This window comes from Etheostoma cragini, chromosome 14, assembly GCF_013103735.1.
Source record: "Etheostoma cragini isolate CJK2018 chromosome 14, CSU_Ecrag_1.0, whole genome shotgun sequence".
Lineage (NCBI taxonomy): Eukaryota > Metazoa > Chordata > Actinopteri > Perciformes > Percidae > Etheostoma > Etheostoma cragini.
This window is the reverse complement of record NC_048420.1, coordinates 14,983,642-15,003,581: the sequence shown is the minus strand read 5'-3', so window position 1 is coordinate 15,003,581 and position 19,940 is coordinate 14,983,642. Positions and strand designations below refer to the sequence as shown.

Here is a 19,940-nt window from a genome sequence, read left to right as displayed (position 1 = left end):
CTTGTAATGTATTTTAACCAATCAACTAAAACAGCCATAGCAGCTTGTCTCATGAAGTCATATTGTTGAATTTAATTCTTATCCTCGTTTGAACCTCTTTGTGAACACGTTGTGCAAGGCAAAACCTGTTAATTTAGGTGTTGATGTTACTCAGCACCCATTATTGGGAGAAAACAAGCTATGTGTGTGTGGTTGGATGCCTGTTGATGTGGTATTGACCTATTTTTTCAGTTCATTTTTTTTCCTTTATTTTGTCAATGGGAGGATAAGGTCATGCAATAGTACAACACCTTATTTTACATTCTATTCAGTTTTCAGACACCATATAATCATTGGCTATATTTATTTATATATACAGTATGTGTGTGTATACAGTGTATATGTGTGTGTGTGTGTGTGTGTGTGTGTGTGTGTGTGTGTGTGTGTGTGTGTGTGTGTGTAAATATGTATGTATATATATACTGTATATTTATCATTAACGATGGCCACTGTGTAAAAGCTATCTCAAGCTAACTGCCTTGTCCCGGAGTTTAGACGTCTAGATGAAAGCTAAACAAAGCGAAGTTTTTAATAAATGTACATAAAGCAACTAATGTCAACTTAGACGAAATCTTTAATGCACTAATTGCTTTTTTGATGATGACCAGACCTTAGTACATCACAGCATCTAGAAAGTTTTGTTTTCATAGTAATTCAATGTAGGATTATGATATTATTGCAATAATAATACAAATCTCTACATTGACTCTTAATTTAATTTATGGTAGGAAGAAGTAAAAATGTATCCAAAACTTTTTGCTAAGGACTTTAACTGTTTTGCCAGTCAAATTAACTTTAATAAGTGCATTTTGAAATGTCAGTCAGTGTTCTAGGGGGTCTCTTGATGTGAAATTGAATAGGTCCTGCTACAGTAACCGTAGCTATAAGATATCATGCTCATTCTGGAACACACACGTGTGCAAAGCTAGCTAGCGCGCACACACATACACACACACACACACACACACACACACAACTGGCTCTTCAGGTAACAATATATGTATATGGGTTACCAGTTAATTATTACAGCACATACAGCACTCACTGTAACATTAACCTAGCATAGCCCTCCATTGCTGTGTGCTGACTTGGTGTCAGTTGGTTTAAGGACAGATGGAAGGCCTGAAGGAATTGGAGGTATAGGAGAGTGACAACAAGAGCCCTGCTTGTGACCTCTTCAGTTATCAATGTTCATTACACTTATGATGCAGCCTTAGGTTTAATCATCAACAGCATTAACAGTCTTGAGTTGAAATGTGGTTGTGTGTTGGCTCTTTCCAATGCCTTCGCACCCTTGTCAAACGTTTTGGTGAATTTCAACTTCAGTTGAAGAGCCAAGTTTCACACAGTTTAAATCGGTGGAAGTGTGGCTCTGGTGGTCAATGGGGGCATGATGGTGAGGCTAAAGTGTTTGGGTTATTTTGAAATGGCAAATTGTGCCAGCTTTAGAGCAACATGTCTTTATCCAATCAGGTAAACCACCAAATCTGTAAAATCCCTTCTCTTCTCTTCTCTTCTCTAATAATATTCAGGCTGAGGTCTAGGTTTTTTCAGCGTTATCTATCTATCTATCTATCATACTGACAATGGCTCATGAGAAGCCTTAGACAAAAGAGAGACGATGGATTGAAATGGTAAAGAGGACTTTTGAAAAGGAAGTTTGTGGTAGGGGAGAGAGAGTGGAATAGACCCTTTGCAAAACACGTGACCACAACCATGTGACGACGCCATGACGGACAGCAGAATCACCGGACTCACAAGCTGAACAGTGTAGTAGACGAGCAGGAAGTTTCACTAGTTTCAATCAGTTTAAACAACAATAAATAAATTGTACTTGGGTTGGGTGGGGATGGAGGACATAAGAAGACATAAGAATAATGGTAATGGTAACAGTAATGAACAATTCCTCTTCCAACCTGTAACGGGACCAAAGAGGAAAGATCAGAGCATCATTTTACATGAGCTCGGTACTTGAGCGAGTAATGGAACAGTAGACTTAATATTTCATAGTGCCAGATTTTGGTCAGATTGTTTATAGAACTCAACGTTTCCTATTGCACCTGAAGGCAGTACTTTATATGAATTTCACAGAGAAAGAGAGAAGGAAAAGAAACGAGCGAGAGTTATCGACTGTGCTCTGTTGTTTGGCAAACATTTAGCTGTTCCACAAACTCCCGGGCAGTTCAGGGCTTGTGTTTGGTGTTTTAAAACTTTCTTGTGGCAGTGATAAAGGCAGTGATTACTGTGTGCTGTACAGGCCTCTCACACCTCCTCAAAACGCAGCGCGAAGTGGGGTTGTGTTTATCCAAACGTTTTTTTTCTGCTGTTTAAACTGCCAAGTCCCAATTGATCGTCTGTCACTGGCTCGGTGCCAACTTGAGCTGCATAGCATATCGTATATTTATACACTTTCAATATTCTGCACGTCCTTATGATAGATTCTTCATACTTTAGGTTGTATCAACAATTCTACGGTCCTTCAAATTGCTGAGTGTTTGAAAGTGAAACTGCTAGCTGTTTCTGATTGGCTACTGCTAGTGTTTACAATACCTTATTAAAGGTTGAATGTTACATATCTAGTGGTTCTGATTGGCTGTTGATACCTAATTTAAATTGATGTCAGGTTTTTTTAAACACCTGTAAATATTTTATTTACTTTGCTTTTTTGATACCTGGGAAACTAATAAATATGTTGTTTGCCATTCAGTGATATGATTTTTTAATTATTTTGACAACAATAGTAACAACAAAAACAGGCCTAATCATTTATAATTGAAAAGTAGCTTATTCTATTTGATGGGGGGTGGTTAGGGACCTGGATAATGGATAGGGGGGCGCTGGCAAAAGGTAAAGATAGATTACTAATCTAAGGTAATTTAGCCTGCTAGCTAGCTAGCTAGCACACCCGTCTGTCTGCCTCACTCTCCCGGCAATGCAAGGCTTCAGTCGGGTTGACAACTGCCCCGCGGACCCATCCACATTCAGCCCCCAGCCAACTAGCAGCCTAACTCCTAATTTCCACCATGTGCAGAACAGCTGTGAATCTGCTCCGCAACGGCGGCAGAGTCGTAAGGTTCCCATTAAAGTAAATGTGTGTATTTTCACTGATGGAATGGCTGCGCTCCTTTTGCGGTTCTATTCTACATGAATTTGGGAGATCTCGTGGGTCCTTGTGACTTCAGCTGTCAGTCATGGCCGCAGCCATTCTGCAACAAATCCGGACCTGGTGGACGGCGGAGCATGGAACCTTAATGCAGCGGAGCCGATCCGCAGCCGTTCTGCAGCCGGTGGAAATTAGGAGTCAGGACTCTAACAGCAGTTTACTGAACTGTCAAGAAACCGGGCACCTGACTCAGAATAGCAGCCATTCGTAATTACACCTCTGTTAGCGTTACCTGTGTGTGTGTGTGTGTGTGTGTCTGTGTGATCCCGCCCCTTCACATTTAGCCGTCTTGACAGTTAGCTAAATTCGCCAGACAAAATGGGCATAAGGCACCAAAAGGACTAATAATAATAGTAAATTAAAGATGCGGCAGCATTGGTTCTGGACAGGAAGGATAACTCTGGGATTTGGAAGGTGTTTTGCATTTCTGCCTTCGAACTCTGCAACACAGATTTGTGGATTTTAGTGTCACCATTTCGGTTTTATATTGCATATCGTTACAGCCCTATTTATCAGTCATTTAAAACAGAAAGGCAATACATACACGTTTGTGTTGGTGAGGATTACGCTGTACGCGTTTCGTTTGCCGTCCATGTACAGCATAGATCTTCCGCCATCCGTCATAACGTTCATAATTTGCGCGAGTAAAGCGTGTTGCCACGTGCAAAAGGTCTATCGATCAGCACAGGCCTTCTAAGAGCACACACTCATTTACTCAGTTCTGTTCAATGACAAAAACCTCTCTCTTTCTCTCTCTCCCGCTCCCTCTCTCCTTCCTTAATGGATATTGATTTAGTTTTAGGAACATATCGTAAGTTGTGCCGGTTGTGTCTTGCTAACCTCTTCTGCTTCTGAACTCTCTGTCTGTCTCTTGCAACGATAGGTTAAGGGAACCTATCTTTCAAGATGACAGTAGTGTGAGTGTAAGTACAAATCTATGTGTGTGTGTGTGTGTGTGTGTGTGTGTGTGTGTGTGTGCGTGCTTGTGCTTGTGCTTGTGCTTGGGCGTGCTTGCGTGCGTGCGTGTCACAGGGCAGTGGAGCTTTAGCAGAGTGACAGTGATGTCAGACACATAACGATTTCCTATTGGCTGTAGGCCCCTGAGTCCTAACGACCCGTTATTGATCTGACCAATTAGCATTCACACCTTTAATTAATACTGAAGTCTGATGAGCACACACAGGTGCGCACACACACACACAAAAGTGCACACACACACACACACGCACACAGACACACCCACACACACACACACACACAGACACACAGTTTTAATTAATAGTGAGGAGAGGGGTGGCTGTGAGAAGAGATAAGAGAAGAGGCGGGGGGGAGAGATGGATGTGTGAGACAGAGAAGGGTCAGTTAGATGGAGAGGAAAGCAAATCGGGACCTGACCTAAATCAGTGTAGCCCCTTCATATAAAGAATGATAGTACGTCAGAGCTCAATGGTATACTGACCTCTGTAAATGTATAGACACACACACCTTTGTGCATGAGGACCTTGTTACCAGCTCTACGTCTAAAGGTGTAATCTAAGTAAGTGTTAGTAAGTAAATCAGTAGATTGCAGTACACAAAGATAATGCAACCAGCTGTGTTCCCGAGCATTGTTATGGACAACAGTCCCACTGTATTTCTTTAAAAGCTTTTTGCAATGCCTTTAAACAGGGGGTCTTAAAAAAAGTTAGGCAAAGGACCCCTAATGTGAAAGAAAAAGGCACCCCCTACTACACATACTGTATACAACTGAGCTGCATAATAAACTGGGTCTAAAATAATGTTGGGCTGGCCTAAAGCCTATACACATATCTTCTTACCCCCAAATTCCACAGGATGCAGAACGACTGCGGATCCCCTCCGTCAATTTGTGTACTTCTACAGACTGCGGAACGGCTGCGCCCCAGCGATGCGGAGGGCGATCCGCGGCCCTCCGCAACGGATACGCAGAGCTTCTAATTTTGCCGGACGCCGGAGAGCTCCACAGCAATTCAGCACACGGCAGATAGTGTGGGACCCGAAGTCGAGCACAGAAAGAAGAAAAACCATCCAGTTTATTTTCAAAATGAAATAGACTGTGCTCACGGCACATCATATTTCCCTGCACTACACCTTGAAAACACAGCACGGAGTTGTTTCCTCTCTACTCCTCTGGATGGAAACAAACAGTTGTTGTGTTTGTTTGCTACATGAATTTGCAAAAACTCGTGGGTCCTCGAGACTTCAGCTGTCAGTCATGGCTGCAGCCGTTCCGCAAAACAAATCCGGAGCTGGTGGGTGTTGACGGACGTCGGAGCACGCAGCCGACACGCAGCAGAGCCGATCCGCGGCCTTTCTGCATCCTGTGGAATTCGGGGGTTAATGTGCCCTAAAAGAATAAGCTACTGTTTACATATTTAAATATCATCATGTGTCCAACATACACGTGGAAGGCAGAAGGAATCCATAAGCTTATCTGTATCTGTGGACGGCTTCCATAGCGGCTACCTCACTTTAAAAAACTTGTTGGTCCCCCTGCAGTGACTCGAAGGACCCCCTAGGGGGCATGAACCCCCTTTTAAAGATCTCTGCTTTAAACACTGGGCCTTGAACAATTTTGTTTGATCTAGTCTAATGAAGCTTATTTGTTTTGGTATTCAAAAAGATGGAGTCAGCCCTTACAGGTCAGATCAAACGATAGCAGGTAGAGTACTGCTGTAGATTCTACAAAAAGGGCCGAATCAAACAAACTAATCCATGATCTTATTCAAGCCTGGTGGCTGCAGCCTGTAAACACAAGACAATTAGTGGGTCTGTGTGGTATTTTTGTTTTTCTTTGTATGTATATATGCGTTTGTGCCTAATGAAGTTCTGTTGGCAGGATGTCTTTAGGGGAAAATCTAATGGTTTATTGAGCCAGGCCTCAGGGAAACATTGATCACCACATCAAGGAGCTTTACCCATTTTACACTTTACACATAGACACAAATATGCACATAAATACACATGCAAATGTGGGAGCACCCATGGAAAATACTGAGCACCCACTGAGCACCCATGTGTGCCAGACTGCCAGTAGGCTACATTCATTTAAATTAAACATTGCAGTTGGTGCTAAGTGGAGCGTCTGTCATAGTGGGATTTGTGTGTGTGCTGTCTGTCCCCTGCTCCATTGATTCTTAATTTCCCACAAAGCTGATCACGGGAACGTGTCAGTTAAACTTTTCCTCTCCAATCCTATCTGTATTCGGAGTTTGGTAGGGTTGCAGCCTGGAGACTTCCCGTCTCATGCCCCCCATCTCAAGCCCTCCTGGCTGGTGCCGTCCCTGAGCTTTGACTTTTCAAAGTAAAAGCTTACGTCTGGTCCACTATGTCTTCATACTTTGTTTTTTTTTTGATGTTTTTGAACTAAACGGTACGGAATAGAGATTGATAATCACTTATTTTGTTGGTAACCGTTGTTGTATAATCATAATCTTTCAATTTGGACCTTAAAATTAAACCCGCTCATGTGATAAACACACGTCAACGCTGATATAGTTTTAAATGTTTTATGGTTTCAAAAAGGAGGATTTTATATTAATCACATTTTTTTTGGTCATATTTCATATCCATAAGTGCAGCTTATGAAACTATAGAAGAAAAAAGATTTAGCCTATATATAAAATGTTGGTTAACCTACTCTTATCTAAATTTTAGTTATTATATCCCCTTCTAATGGGAGGTATGACCATCTTTTTAATGTAGCCTACTCTTCTGTGGTCTCATATATTTCATTGTTGAGCAATAGCCTATTTTTTCACGTGGCATACATTTTTATGTAATGAATTTGCAAATAAACGCAGGTTTCATCAGCGTTGTCAAGATTCGGAGAATCGTGACACCTCTATCAGGGAGACATTAACATCCACAAATCTGCCAACTATAGGCTATGTATAGCTATTGTTAATTTAAGAGTTTAAATAGACGGGAGGTCTCCAGGTTGCTGTTGTGTATTTGTGACAAGTGGTGCTGTCCTAAGTTGAAAAATCTAACCAACTTTATGCCTTTAGTGTAGAGTTAATGGGCGTGCGTGTTTGTACCGGCCACTTTCCATTTGCTAAGGTTCTGAAATGCAAACAATTTTTGACTACTTTTTTTATTTTTATAATATATATAAATTAGCGCCTATGATGACATGCACACAGTGGCACACATACACGCACAGTAACTATAGTGTGCACACACAACGGTAAAGTGGAGGTAAAGGGCTTATAATTGACATGCTCATGTTTCTTCGTGAGCAAAGACTGCCGTGATTATCTGCTCATATAATTACATACAGAGTACATCTTCTCAGCAAACGTTCTTAGATGGACATTCTATCCACAAAAATGTGATAATTGTATTGAACAGGGTTATTGTCTTTCTCCAAAATGATTAACTTGTTTCACCAAGTCTCATTAAATTGCATCTCCACCCAGCTGACACTAATTGTGTATTTCTATCATGTGAAAGTTTGTACTTAACTCCAATACATTTCAAAAGAGGACCATACTATTAACTTCACTGCATTTATATAAAAGTTTGTCATTATTTATTTTGATTAAATAATTTAGCATGCACAGTGACCATTCAAATAATGTATATTTGACATTGAGCTGACCAGTATCATAAAACGTAGACAGAGAATAAAGGATGAATAGCATGCTAACCAGCAGGGGTTGAGAGAGACAAGGTTTTGCAAATATTATCCGAATACATATACTTTAATACTGTACTTTTAACACTGCCCCAATCAGTAACCATCCCTGATCTTTTTGAATTACCAAAAAAGAATCAGAGGACTCAAGACTCAAAGGGAATTTTTGTGTAGTATGGTCCATAGTCTTTTTCCCTGCTGTTTCTTTTGTTGAACGGGGAATGGTGATTAGGACTGCACAATTATGGCAAAAATGATATTTCCAATTATTTTGATCAATATTGTGGTCATGATTGGCATGATCACTTATTATGAATGGGTCCATCACGGGGTGAATGGCGGGACAGCAGAGTTACACACGTTGTGTGTAGGAAATGTCTGTAATGTCACTTCGCTGCATTTTTATGAACTATGATATTCTGGCCATGGGTCACATCTCTTGTTGGTCCAGCAGGCTCCATCTCACACGCTATTACTCTACAAACTAAAGTTAGTTGCAATCAATAACTTCTTCTGTGTTTTTTGCTCTGGCGGTCGCGATTGCAGAGTTACCAGCGGAAACACTGGTACAAATGGAGGTTTCTCTCTCATGCTCCACAACATACAGCTGTGTTAATAACAATTAAAACTGTAGACAAATGTCAGAAGTCTGGACCTGCGGTTTGTGGCGGGGCTGCGTGGAAAGTAAGAGGAGAGAGAGTAAGAGGAGAGTTACAAACACAGGCAGGGCTTTACAGAAGAAATGAGTCATGTAACGCAAAATTAAACCGTATCGATTAGAACAACATTGCAGCGGATGCAAGGACATTAGGTGCACCGGTGCGTCCTACAGGAAAAATATGACTCGCGCCCTAGAGCCCTGTGAGCTAACAGACTCTAACTAGCACTGGTCACTGCTGTTGTCTGAAAAACAACACAGACGGGACAAAATGTTGCGTTTACTATTAAACTGGTAGCCTTTGAGAACGACGTATAAACGACTGCTATCTGTTGAATTTTCCTCCCGTTACTCTGTCTTCTGTGACTGACATCTAGAAACTAAGCTGCGCGGTGGAGGGATCAACTCTGACTGGCTCATGATCAGACAGTGGTTTACAGAGCCGTAGATTGGCTTTGCAAAAAAGAACTGGAGCGTGCTAGGAAATGACTCATTTAAAAGATCGCTCAATCACGCAAATTTAATTGTAGGAAGTCAAAATCGTGATCGTGATTAAAATTTGATTAATTGTGCAGCCCTAATGGCGATGGTTGGTTATCATTTGCAATGAAGGGCTGTGCGCTCTGCTCTAACTACTCTTATCAAGCTCACTGCTTGCTTTTTATGAACTCCACTTTAGTTGACCTCTTTTTCCATCTTTATCACACTCTTTTAAGTTATCATGAGGAAGAGGCATGCAGTAGTTTAGCACACTTATTAGTGGTTTAAAATAGTCAAAAGAAAAGCTGATTTACGTCCTTCCTTAATTCTTTTCTACTGTATCAGTCCTTTTCTTTTTGCTCAGTGTTTGATTATGATGATTGTTAATAATGAGCTTTTCAGTAGTGTTATATGTTTAATGCTGTTAATGCTTTTGTAGAGAAAGGTGTCACAATTTTCAAATGGTGGATGTCTCATCTTGGCATTAATCTTTTCATATTAAAAAGCGCACAGCCATGTAGAATAATTCCATATTATCCTATTCGTGATTGTTGAGCTGCCATAGCTAGAATTTGAGGATATCGCCTGAATCCTTGCATGAATGATAGTTGTTTGACAGCTTTGCAGTAACTTTCTTACAATGAATGGATTGTCTGAGGAGAAAAGTTTGCACCCGCAATATTACATATAGATGGATGTATTCTAGTTGAGCAAAATGGGCTCAAAAATGGCTTTTTTTCTTTCAACCAATACGATTCTGTTTTACAAACTGCAATGTAACCTCTTAAACCTCATCTGAACTTTTCTGAAGAGTTTTGTTTAGTTAATTGAAAGTTCTGTACATATAGTCATGTACCCACATTAGGGAATACTGCAAGAGCTGAAATAAAACAGGAGGACTTATCTAACTTCTCATATATTTCATATCCATTTCTCTTTCTGTATGATCCTCTCTCCAAAAAAAACATTGTCACAAAAACAGTGTTGTATAAAACTAGGACGTTGGCAAATAAACAGCTCTATTGTGGACCTGTTGTTTAAAGCATTTTACTTGCCCTCATAATAACGATAATGTACAATAAAATAAAAGTGTTTAATGAGGCTGCATAACCTTAAATACCTGCTGATAATTACAGAGAAGTGTTCATAAATTCTAAAAAATGTTAGCGCTCTGCAAATGCTACCTGCTAGTGCTTCATTTTTATGTGAGTGCTCTGTTTAATAAATGTATTCCAAAATAGGCTCTTGGGCTATTGGGAGAAACCCAATAAAGCATATACATATGGTCTGAATGTAACAATCCTTTGTGTCATAACTACATTTTCAAATCAGTCAACTTAGATTGAATTGTTAAATTGTCATCCCTTATTGCCATATACAGTAAGCTAAATGTACACTGTGGAATAGTTTATAGTACTATTAACAGACTGTCATTTAGTGTGCATTGAGTATTTCATTATTTTTCTGAAAAAATAACAATTTTCCATATTTGATCAGGTCATGTAAACAGCATACTCCGTTTAGATATTCCGAAGTCTTTTTCCGAATTTAGAATTTTTCGATTAAGTCAAGTATGCCGGTATTATTTGGGTTGTAGAAGCATTCTTTGGAAAGCGCATTCGGAATATGCGTATGAATAGTTTTTTTCCCTGTTTACGGCTTACGGTCGTCTGTGTGTGTTGCTATGGTTGTTGGACACAAACCAAATAGCAAACAGTTTGCAAGGCTGCGGGGGAGATGCACGCCTAAAACAAAAGCCCACATCTCTGGTCATAAAGATGAACACCTGACCACAAAATGATGTACAACTCATGTAGTAACATTAACTGAACGGACGGAGAGAGGTTTATGACAGAAGTTTACAGAAGTCTGTAAAAAGAGTTGGTCAAAGTGTTGAACAAATCAAACTGACAGGCTCAGAAGTTGAGATCTTTTATGGATCTAAGTGGCCCAGAACACTTATCTGTTTGTTAAAGACCTCAGGGCTCATCCATCTGTTCAGTCACTACTTTACATCTTTAATGGGAAAAGTCTTGAAGGATTTCTGAAAATCATTTTTCAGATGTAGTCAATTGGAAATTCAGGTACATGGTTCCTTGTAACAGATTCTATGCTTTATTTTCAAGCTTTTCAGCATCCATTATGTTATGCTTTCAAACTTGGTTCATCCTTTATAAGGTTACTGCTGACGGAGGTGTAAAACCTCCAAACTCATTGAATCATGCCTTTCTGTCTCTGCCTCTTTTTTCTGTCTCCCTCTCTGTCTCTCTCTTTATGTCTTCGCTGTCCTTCACTCCCCCTCTCCAATCTGCGGTGTCATTTGTCTCACTAAAACCTCTGAAAGCATGGCAGTGTTTTCTGTTATTTTAGCACTTTGCTCTCGCTTTTTACCCACAACACTGTTTTTTTTTCTCCCATCTCACTTCTTTCCTCTCCATCTTGTGCTCCCTATACCCGGACTCGGCTGTAATTGCTTATCTAGGGAGAAATAAACTACAGGTAAATGTGTGTGTGTCTGTGTGTGTGTGGAAAAGGTAGCAGTGGTTTTGTGTGTGTGTGGTAGATAGAGTAGCTGTATGCTGGTGTCTGCTCTGCATGCAGGCCTTTGTGATCTGTGTGTGTGTGTGTGTGTGTGTGTGTGTGTGTGTGTGTGTGTGTGTGTGTGTGACAAATGCAGATTTCTACAGATGGCCCATAAAAGCAGCAGCTTGTGATGAAGCAACTGAGACTGAAATCATGGTTATGGTAAACTGGGGATAGACAGAGATAGGGAAAGAGAGGTAGAGATAGATAGATAAAGAGAGAGAATAGAGAAGAGGAAGAAATGAGGGTAACAGAAAATAAATAAGAGACGGCAGGCAGCAATAAACCATGAAAAGGAGTGTGGTATAGCTCCTGGCAACTGAATAAACTAGTGTAATGAAACTGTGATGTGATGTTCACAATAAACTAAGGAGAAAAAGTAAGGAGGAATGAAGGGATGGACAGAAGGGGTGATATAGTGGCATGGATGGAACAAGGGAGAGATGGAGAGGGATAGGCAAGAAGCTGGAATGAGATCAAAGTTTTTAGTTGAGGAGGAGGGAGTGGTGGAACAGAGGGGGAGGAGATGAGTGGACTGTGACAGGAAGAGTGATTGAGGGGAAAAATTAAACAGGAAATAGGAGAAAACAGTAAAAAAGAAGGTGCTAAAGAAGCAGAGACAGAAAGAGAATAGCAGGAAGAAAGAGTAAAAATGAAGCAGTGAAAACTGTAAAAAATCCAAAATCCAAATATAAAAAAGATATAACAGAACAAAGCTATGTAAAATAAAAATAATTAAAATGTGACAAAAGCATCATTTAAAAACCATGTGGCTAAGAGTGTGTGTGTGTGTGTGTGTGTGTGTGTGTGTGTGTGTGTGTGTGTGTGTGTGTGTGTGTGTGTGTGTTAGTTAGTACCCACAACCGCAAACAGACCGGCTGTGTGTGTGATAGGACACTGAACACCAAACGTCCTGACACCAAGTGGGGCCACACTAACTGGAAAAATCAATAGGCCAACAGATCGCAACACTAGGCCAACCTGACATCCAATCACAATACAGCACAGGGGGGTCTCCACAGTGATGGATGACCCCGGGAGTGTGTGTATGTGCACAGATGTCCAAATGTGTCTTGTCAGTGTGCATTTCTCTGTAACTGTGTGTCTGTGTGAAGATAAGGAGGAGGGGGGGCGGGTGGGGGGTCTATTGGGTATCTTTAGCAAAACGATTTTCCTTTCTCGTTTATGTTGTCCATGCTCTCTGAGCACCGGGACTAAATATACCGTCTGTAGAAAACCCTAAACAGAAACTTTATATCAACTATTTACAACCGATGAGGGCATTCTTGGGTATTTTTTTGTTTCAATGCAATGGAAACTAATTTCTGTTATTTCTGTAAAGTTACTTTTCTTGTTGTTATTTTTATTTTTAAATGATCCACAAGCTTTGGTCTAGTGAACCCCATCGCGTTCAAGACGAATGCTATTAATAACAAGATATCAAGATTAATGTAAAGGAATCTGAAAATGTGTTTGCGTTGCAAAATGACCACATAATCTTAGTGTGATCACCAGCACAGTGGAGGTATGGAGAGGGGAGGGGTGTGGGAGGGATTGTTGAAAAGTCATGGCAATAAAGTCATTGTATACATGAATCTAATAGTTGTTTCATTTGCTTACATCAAAACCTTTTTACCCACTGTCTGTTTTGGGAATGATAATTACACACTTTTGCCATTAGCATGAAAAAGATTGCCCTGCTGCTGTTCTTTAGCCTTTCATTTTAAGAGTATTGCGCATGTATTTAAAGTTTGTGTGAAGTGAAGAATTCCAGATTTAATAGTATCATTTTAAGAAAAAGAGCAGCTCTATCTCCACCTCTCATTTGGGCACATACTGTGCATAATCCTTCTCACTACCACTAGGATTTCTACCTTTCTACCCTTTCTATTCCCTTTCAACTTTCTCCATTCCTCACTCCATCCCTCCCTCCCTCCCTCTGTCTAAGTAGTTTCATAGTTCTATCTATCATGTTGGGCATCCTCTGCCTCTCCCTGTCGCTTGTTGTTTTTGTACAACTCCTCCTCTTTCTGTCTCTCTCTGCTCTTTCCTCCCCCTCACCCAATCTGTCTCTCTCAACCCCTATCTGTCTGAATAGTTTCATAGTTGTATCAATCAAGTTCAAACAATAAGACTTGAGTTGGTCCCTGTTCTCCCATCTACTTCCTGGTTTATGGCTTGTAATACCACTTCTCTTCCTGTGTGTGTGTGAGTGTGCGTGTGTGCGCGCGCGCATGCCTATATGCACGTTTGTGCATATGTCCTAGGCACAGAACTGTAAATGTATCTAGAGGGAATAATGTGATTAACTATGAAACACTGATAGTGTCTCCCTCCATTTCTCCGGGGCAAAGTTCAGTTTGCTCTGACGGAAAGTGCAGTGAAAATATCCTTTTACAGCCACGACGCTTGGCAATATGTTTTATAAAGAACTATAGGCTTAAGGAACTTCCCGTATGTGTGTTTGAGGTAAGATTGTAGAACAGGCTGTAACACTTTATGTATTTAAATTGCATCATCACAATGCAAATGTCCGTGAAACTGTTTTTTATGATAGCTGCAGTCACAGGATTGGACACATCATTGAACAAGAGCTGGGTATCTTATTTGGTTTAGTTAGGGGAAATGCATAGTTAAACATTTTAATGCAATTAATTCAAAAACTTGAAATTGAAGAAGCCTAAATCCTTACCCCTTTCTCATTTTCTCTGCAGAACTCCACAGTACATCTTGTGGAAACCCTGGTGTCCCCCCCAAAGCAGTGCTAAGTGGTGGCGGACGTTTTGCTGTGGGAGACCGTGTGCGGTACAGCTGTGTGCCTGGTTATGTCTTAGACGGCCATGCCACACTCACCTGCATTACCAATACAGGAAACACCGCCGTCTGGGACTTTCCTGCTCCAATTTGTCGAGGTATGGACGACTAAACCTGTGTGTTTAAGTACATGATTGTATATGAAGAGTTTTAATCTATTATAAAAACACAAACTAGAAAAGGCTATTGCCAGTTTCTTTTTTTACTAAAGAACACTTAACACTATTATTATTAATAATAATAATAATAATAATAATAATAATTTGCATATAATGCTTTGGAAGAAAACCCTTCATATAACTTACGTGTATATGTGTGTCTGTGAGAGAGACAGAACAACAGACAGACATGCATGCATTTGTTTTGTGTGTGTGCGTATGTGACAAGTGAGCCAAGCAGGCAATCTAGGAATGCTTGTGTGTGTGTGTGTGTGTGTGTGTGTGTGTGTGTGTGTGTGTGTGTGTGTGTGTGTGTGTGTGTGTGTGTGTGTGTGTGTGTGTGTGTGTGTGTGTGTGTGTGTGTGTGTGTGTGTGTGTGTAGGTCGATGCTAATCTAGCAACTTGTATGTGTTGGTATACAGTTGTGCATAGTTCTCTTTAAAAATACATTTAAAGTCATCTATATTAAAATGACAACAGCCGGACCAGCATCTAAAATAAATTATATATATAAAAAAAATTTGTCATATAATTAATATAAACATTGTGTCTACTCATTACATTAAAGCTCCACTAGCCATTTAAAGAAATATATTTTCATCAAATATCTGTTATTAACTCCTTGTTATTGAGAGGGTTGCTTGTACAACCAGGACTACAAAACAAATTCCCACAATCTGCAGTTATGCCTCCTTGTGCCGCTGGTAGCTCATTGTTTTACTTTGCCAGACCATTTAGTTGAGTTGCAACGGCTCACATTGGCCCCCATTTACAAACTAATATGCTCCATTATGCAAGCTCACCAAAAGACAGAGCGACAGAATAAATGAGTGACTGGTAAAGCAAGCCAAATGTGTAGCAAGCCACAGAGACGCAGATAGTTTTCTGAGTAGTTGGGGGACAGACTAGGAACTGAAGAACACGGCATATGGACCTAGCTCTGTTTTTTTCTGGATGAGTAATTAGGCAAATAAGTGATGGTTAATCATAGCCATAAGAAATTAACAACCTAATTGTCATGGTATACATCTCTCTTGTGGCTATCTTGATTGGAAGTGGGACGGGAGATGGCCTGTTTGATCACAATGATCCGGGTGGTGCTTTAAAAAATAGGGGCATTCTGAAACATCTGTCACCAACATGTATGTGAGTGGCCAGATGGCAGCTGCATGGGCACCCTGGAATTTAGGAGGATTGTGCTGCCAGAAAATGGAACTGGTTGGGGGATTGAGGTGTCAGGACTTTTACAGAGTTGACACTGGAACCACAAGTGAAAGAAGATCCAGTTTTGATTGCAGTCAAGCACCCGTTTCTCAGCAGAGCAGATGATACCCTGCAATCTGCCCTTGTCCTTAGCAGTGGCAACAGTGTGCCATAAGGTGATGGAGCAGGTGAGGAAGGACTCAATGATGACAGTGTAGAAGTGCACCATCATTGTGTTTGACAGGTTGAACCTCTTCAGTTATCGCAGGAAGTACATCCTCTGCTGTGCTTTTTTTATGATGAGGTAGCTGAACATCAGCTCCCACTTGAGGTCCTAGGAGATGATGGAGCCTAGAACGCAGAAGGACTCCACAATGTTGACAGGGGAATCACCCAGGGTGATGGTGGCGGGTGGAACTTCGTCCCTTAACACACAAGAAGGCATTTACACTTCTCAAAAGGGGAGCCCTCCCAGGGGGGATTCACAGTTTTGAACTTGGAGGACTATCAGTTCAAGCACAAGTGCTGGACAAGAGACATAACACCAACCACTGCAGTGTAAAAAAGGCAATGCCTCGCTTTAAATCATCAGGGTAAACAAAGGTGGTGTTGGCCAATGTGCAGACTGATTAATAAGCCCTGTAGGCACACATGCCACAGCTTAATTAACAATGAATCTACACATGACTACACAGTAACATGAATGTTATTTTTTATACAGTAGAGAGATGGTTTAAGAAAGCCGTTAAAGAGGCTATAAGGAGCAATTCTCACTAAATGGAGGGTAGGACTACCAAACGCACATTGTTCAATTCAGGACAAGGCTGGCGTCTAACCTTGGTGGTTTCACTTAGTCACACTTCTATTCATTTGACTTAAATTACATTCATAAGGCTGCTCTATGACCCCGGATAACTCATAAGAAACTTTGGTTGAGATCATTCAATTCAGTGTACGGGCAACAGCGAAGAGGGTTGCATAGATACCAGTCACCAATTATGTCATTTTACAATGTGTTGACTCTGCCATATAGACAAAAAAAATGTTGTCACCAGAGAACAAATATGCAAAGCAGACATGTTGATTTGCTTCACTGTGAAATACAAAGGTGCTCAGTTTTAACGGTAAGTACAGTATTTGTAATGCTTAATGCAATCAGTCCTGCCTTGTCATGCAAAACAATGTTCTGAATCGTTGCACAACATACCTTACTGTGCAGTGAAATATATTGGGGTCTCGGAAGGAATAATAGCTGGATGAAAGAGAGAGTGAAGAGGGAGGAATGGCAATTTGTCAGTCCTGGATTAGCAATGTCTCTGTCCCTGTCAGTAAGGCTAAGAGAAGCTAAGCTACTAATATGCTCACAATAACTCAGCAACATACACAACTATTTACAACTATTTACTCCCCTCTCCCCACATACACACATCATGCAAAAAAAAACATATACCTACACAAAAACACTCACACATACAAACATAGGTCCTGTCCCAAAGTGAGCCCTGAGGACTAAGGACTAAAGATTCACAGACTTAATTGATCTCAGGTGCTAAGTGAGTGAGTGTGCAAGTCCACATGGGCTCAGAGAGGTATAAATGGGATTGGGACAGCACTTCACAAGATCACATGTTACCTTGGAAACGTTTAATAACAAAAATGTTGCTGACACTTGCCGTTTTGGGAATTTTCATTTTAAGTTTGTTGCTTTCCACACGACCAAGGCACAGTAGATGCCTGATTCCAAATTGTGCTTGTGTGCGTGTTTGTGTGGTGACACCTAGAGGCATATATACCAGCCGTAATAGCTTTCTATCAATTATTCAGACATGCAATCAATGACATGAAATGCAGTGCTTTTAGCAATATCACAGAAAATACGTACTCTCTCTCTCTCCCTCTACTCTTGCTCTCTGTGCATGTGTGTGTGTTTCTGTGCAACCTTGTCCTTTTGTTCTTGCAATTACGTAAATGTAAACATGACAACTTAAATACATACATAAGCAGTCTGTTCTGAACTGATCATGCATTTATCATGTTGTACCTTAATCACTTGAACAGCGTGTTTAATTTTGAAAAACCTTGAACAGATGTAGTCAAATGGATTTGACTTTGTGTCAGCTCAACAAAAACACCATCACTAAGGTTTGAAGGAAATCTACACACATACAGTCTATTTACTGCATGTACAGGCTGGATATCAAGTAGCAACGCTGTTCAGAAACATTCACTACTACAATTAAGTTTGTATTAAATTATTGTTTTCTATGTTTAACTAATTTAGAAAAAGAGTCTTATAGACATGACTTATTAAGGGAACGTGGCACTTTAAAATGAGCCCTTTGCAGGACCAATAATACTAAAGAACTTTGTTGTTGGCAGGGTCTTAAGAGTGACAGTAATGGAAGATAAAGTAACCCATCAGTGCAGGAGCATTGCTCAGCATTGCTCACTCATAGGAATTGAATGTCCGCTTTGTATTGAGCAATAAAATCTCTTGACCTTTATTGTTTAGCATTTTTTTGCATTTCAATGACCTTCATATACTGTAAATTGAATATACAGCCTATTATCCTTTATTGGTGATGTGATGCCACTGTACAGATGACAGGAAGGTACCAACATAGCAAAAACAACTAAAGTAGAGGCGGGCATAGTTTAGTTTACATTTAGTATGCAGGGAACTTGGAATGGGTAGAGACACATTATGGATATGGGCCTACAGATCCATTGTGATTTTGAGATATACAAATACACTTCACTTGACATGACATGTAACTGTAGCAACAGCAGAACCAATCTTACAAGCCCCATCTGAAATTGAGCTTGTATCGGAAGGGTGCTGTTTCAGCAAACTTTTAGTGTACCCACACTGTGTTACATAGTACTATGAGCTAAATATAATGGAAAAACACACTGCACAACTACAGTATGCCGCACTTACGCTGTAGAAAAAGCATAAAAGGAAAATGGAGTGATTCTGGAGTGCATCTGTTTTTTTGTGCATTTAGGTATGAGTGTCAGTATGTGTGCTTCTACTAAGTTGGTGAAAAATTATTACAGGAAAGAAATACCCTTAAGCTATCAAGGCATCCATATTCACACAAATACACACACATACATATGAGCATAGTTGGCCCTGAGAAAATGGCATCACGATCTCACAGATAGAAAATATTCTAATGAATATTCATAGTTTGGGTGAATGGGGATGTGTGCAAAAGTGTGTGGGGTGGGGGTGGCTTTAGTGAAAGAGAGCAAGACAGAAATTAACTGACACAAAGAGAGCATAAATGAAAATGGTGTGCATATATCTCAATGGTGCAAGGAAGAGAGCTAAAATGGTGTGAATCTTGGAAAAGATGTAATTGACCCTGTGCATGGTTGAGTATGTACACGTGCATTAATACATGCATTAATACACTGTGACTAACTGAGTATATAATAAACTATAAAAAATATATATTTCTGTAGAATATCTTTAAGTCACAATAAGACCATTTGGAGGAAAGAGAGAGAAGGAGGGACAAAAAGAGATGGGGAGAAATAGAAAGGATGAAGAACTAAGGAAAAGGAAGTAGTGGGTTATTGTTGGAATTGAAAAAGTAATAATGTGCTATGACAAAACTCAAAATTAGATTGTCTGAGAAACGGAAATTAAATGAGTGTGTGTGTGTGTGTGTGTTTGTGAGTGTGTGTTTGTGTGCAGTCAGCATAGCAAGATTGAGGCTGCTGCTGCTTGGGTGCGTGTTTTTGTGTGTTCACAAGGGTGTGCACTTTTTTGGTTGACCTCAGAGTACTAATTGTGCATTCGTCTGATCAGTCAACCCACTGCAGTCATACTACGTCCCAAACGAAGGCTGCTGGCATGAATGTAGCTCCAGCCTTTACCCTTAATAATCCTTAATAGTGTTTCCCACAGATAAAAGGTGCCCCGCCACACAAAGCCGTTTTCACTTGCATTCTTTTGAAATATGTTAGGTCAAAATGTGTATGTGTTATATTAATGTGCCCATGAACGGCTACCTCCTCTGTCAGCTCTAGCCACTGAAAATAAATAAGTGGAGAAATCCGGCCAATTACAAAAAATGGTCAGCCTGACGTCATGTTGCCTGAGCTCATTACTATTCATGAGCTTGTTGCAGTTGCACATGAGCAGTTGCGCTGGGTAAAGGATGCTGATAGCCA

At 40.3% G+C, this 19,940-nt stretch overlaps 1 protein-coding gene across 1 annotated transcript in view; it reads left to right on the top strand.

Annotated features, from left to right (window-relative positions):
• The window catches only part of LOC117957175 (CUB and sushi domain-containing protein 3-like), a gene marked incomplete at its 5' end in the record, with an annotated part of 260,410 nt that overhangs the window by 52,303 nt on the left and 188,167 nt on the right, over positions 1-19,940 (top strand). The window contains one exon of the mRNA XM_034892771.1: positions 14,295-14,492. Within this exon, the coding sequence (XP_034748662.1) occupies positions 14,295-14,492 (198 nt within the window). The remainder of the gene's footprint in view (positions 1-14,294; positions 14,493-19,940) is intronic.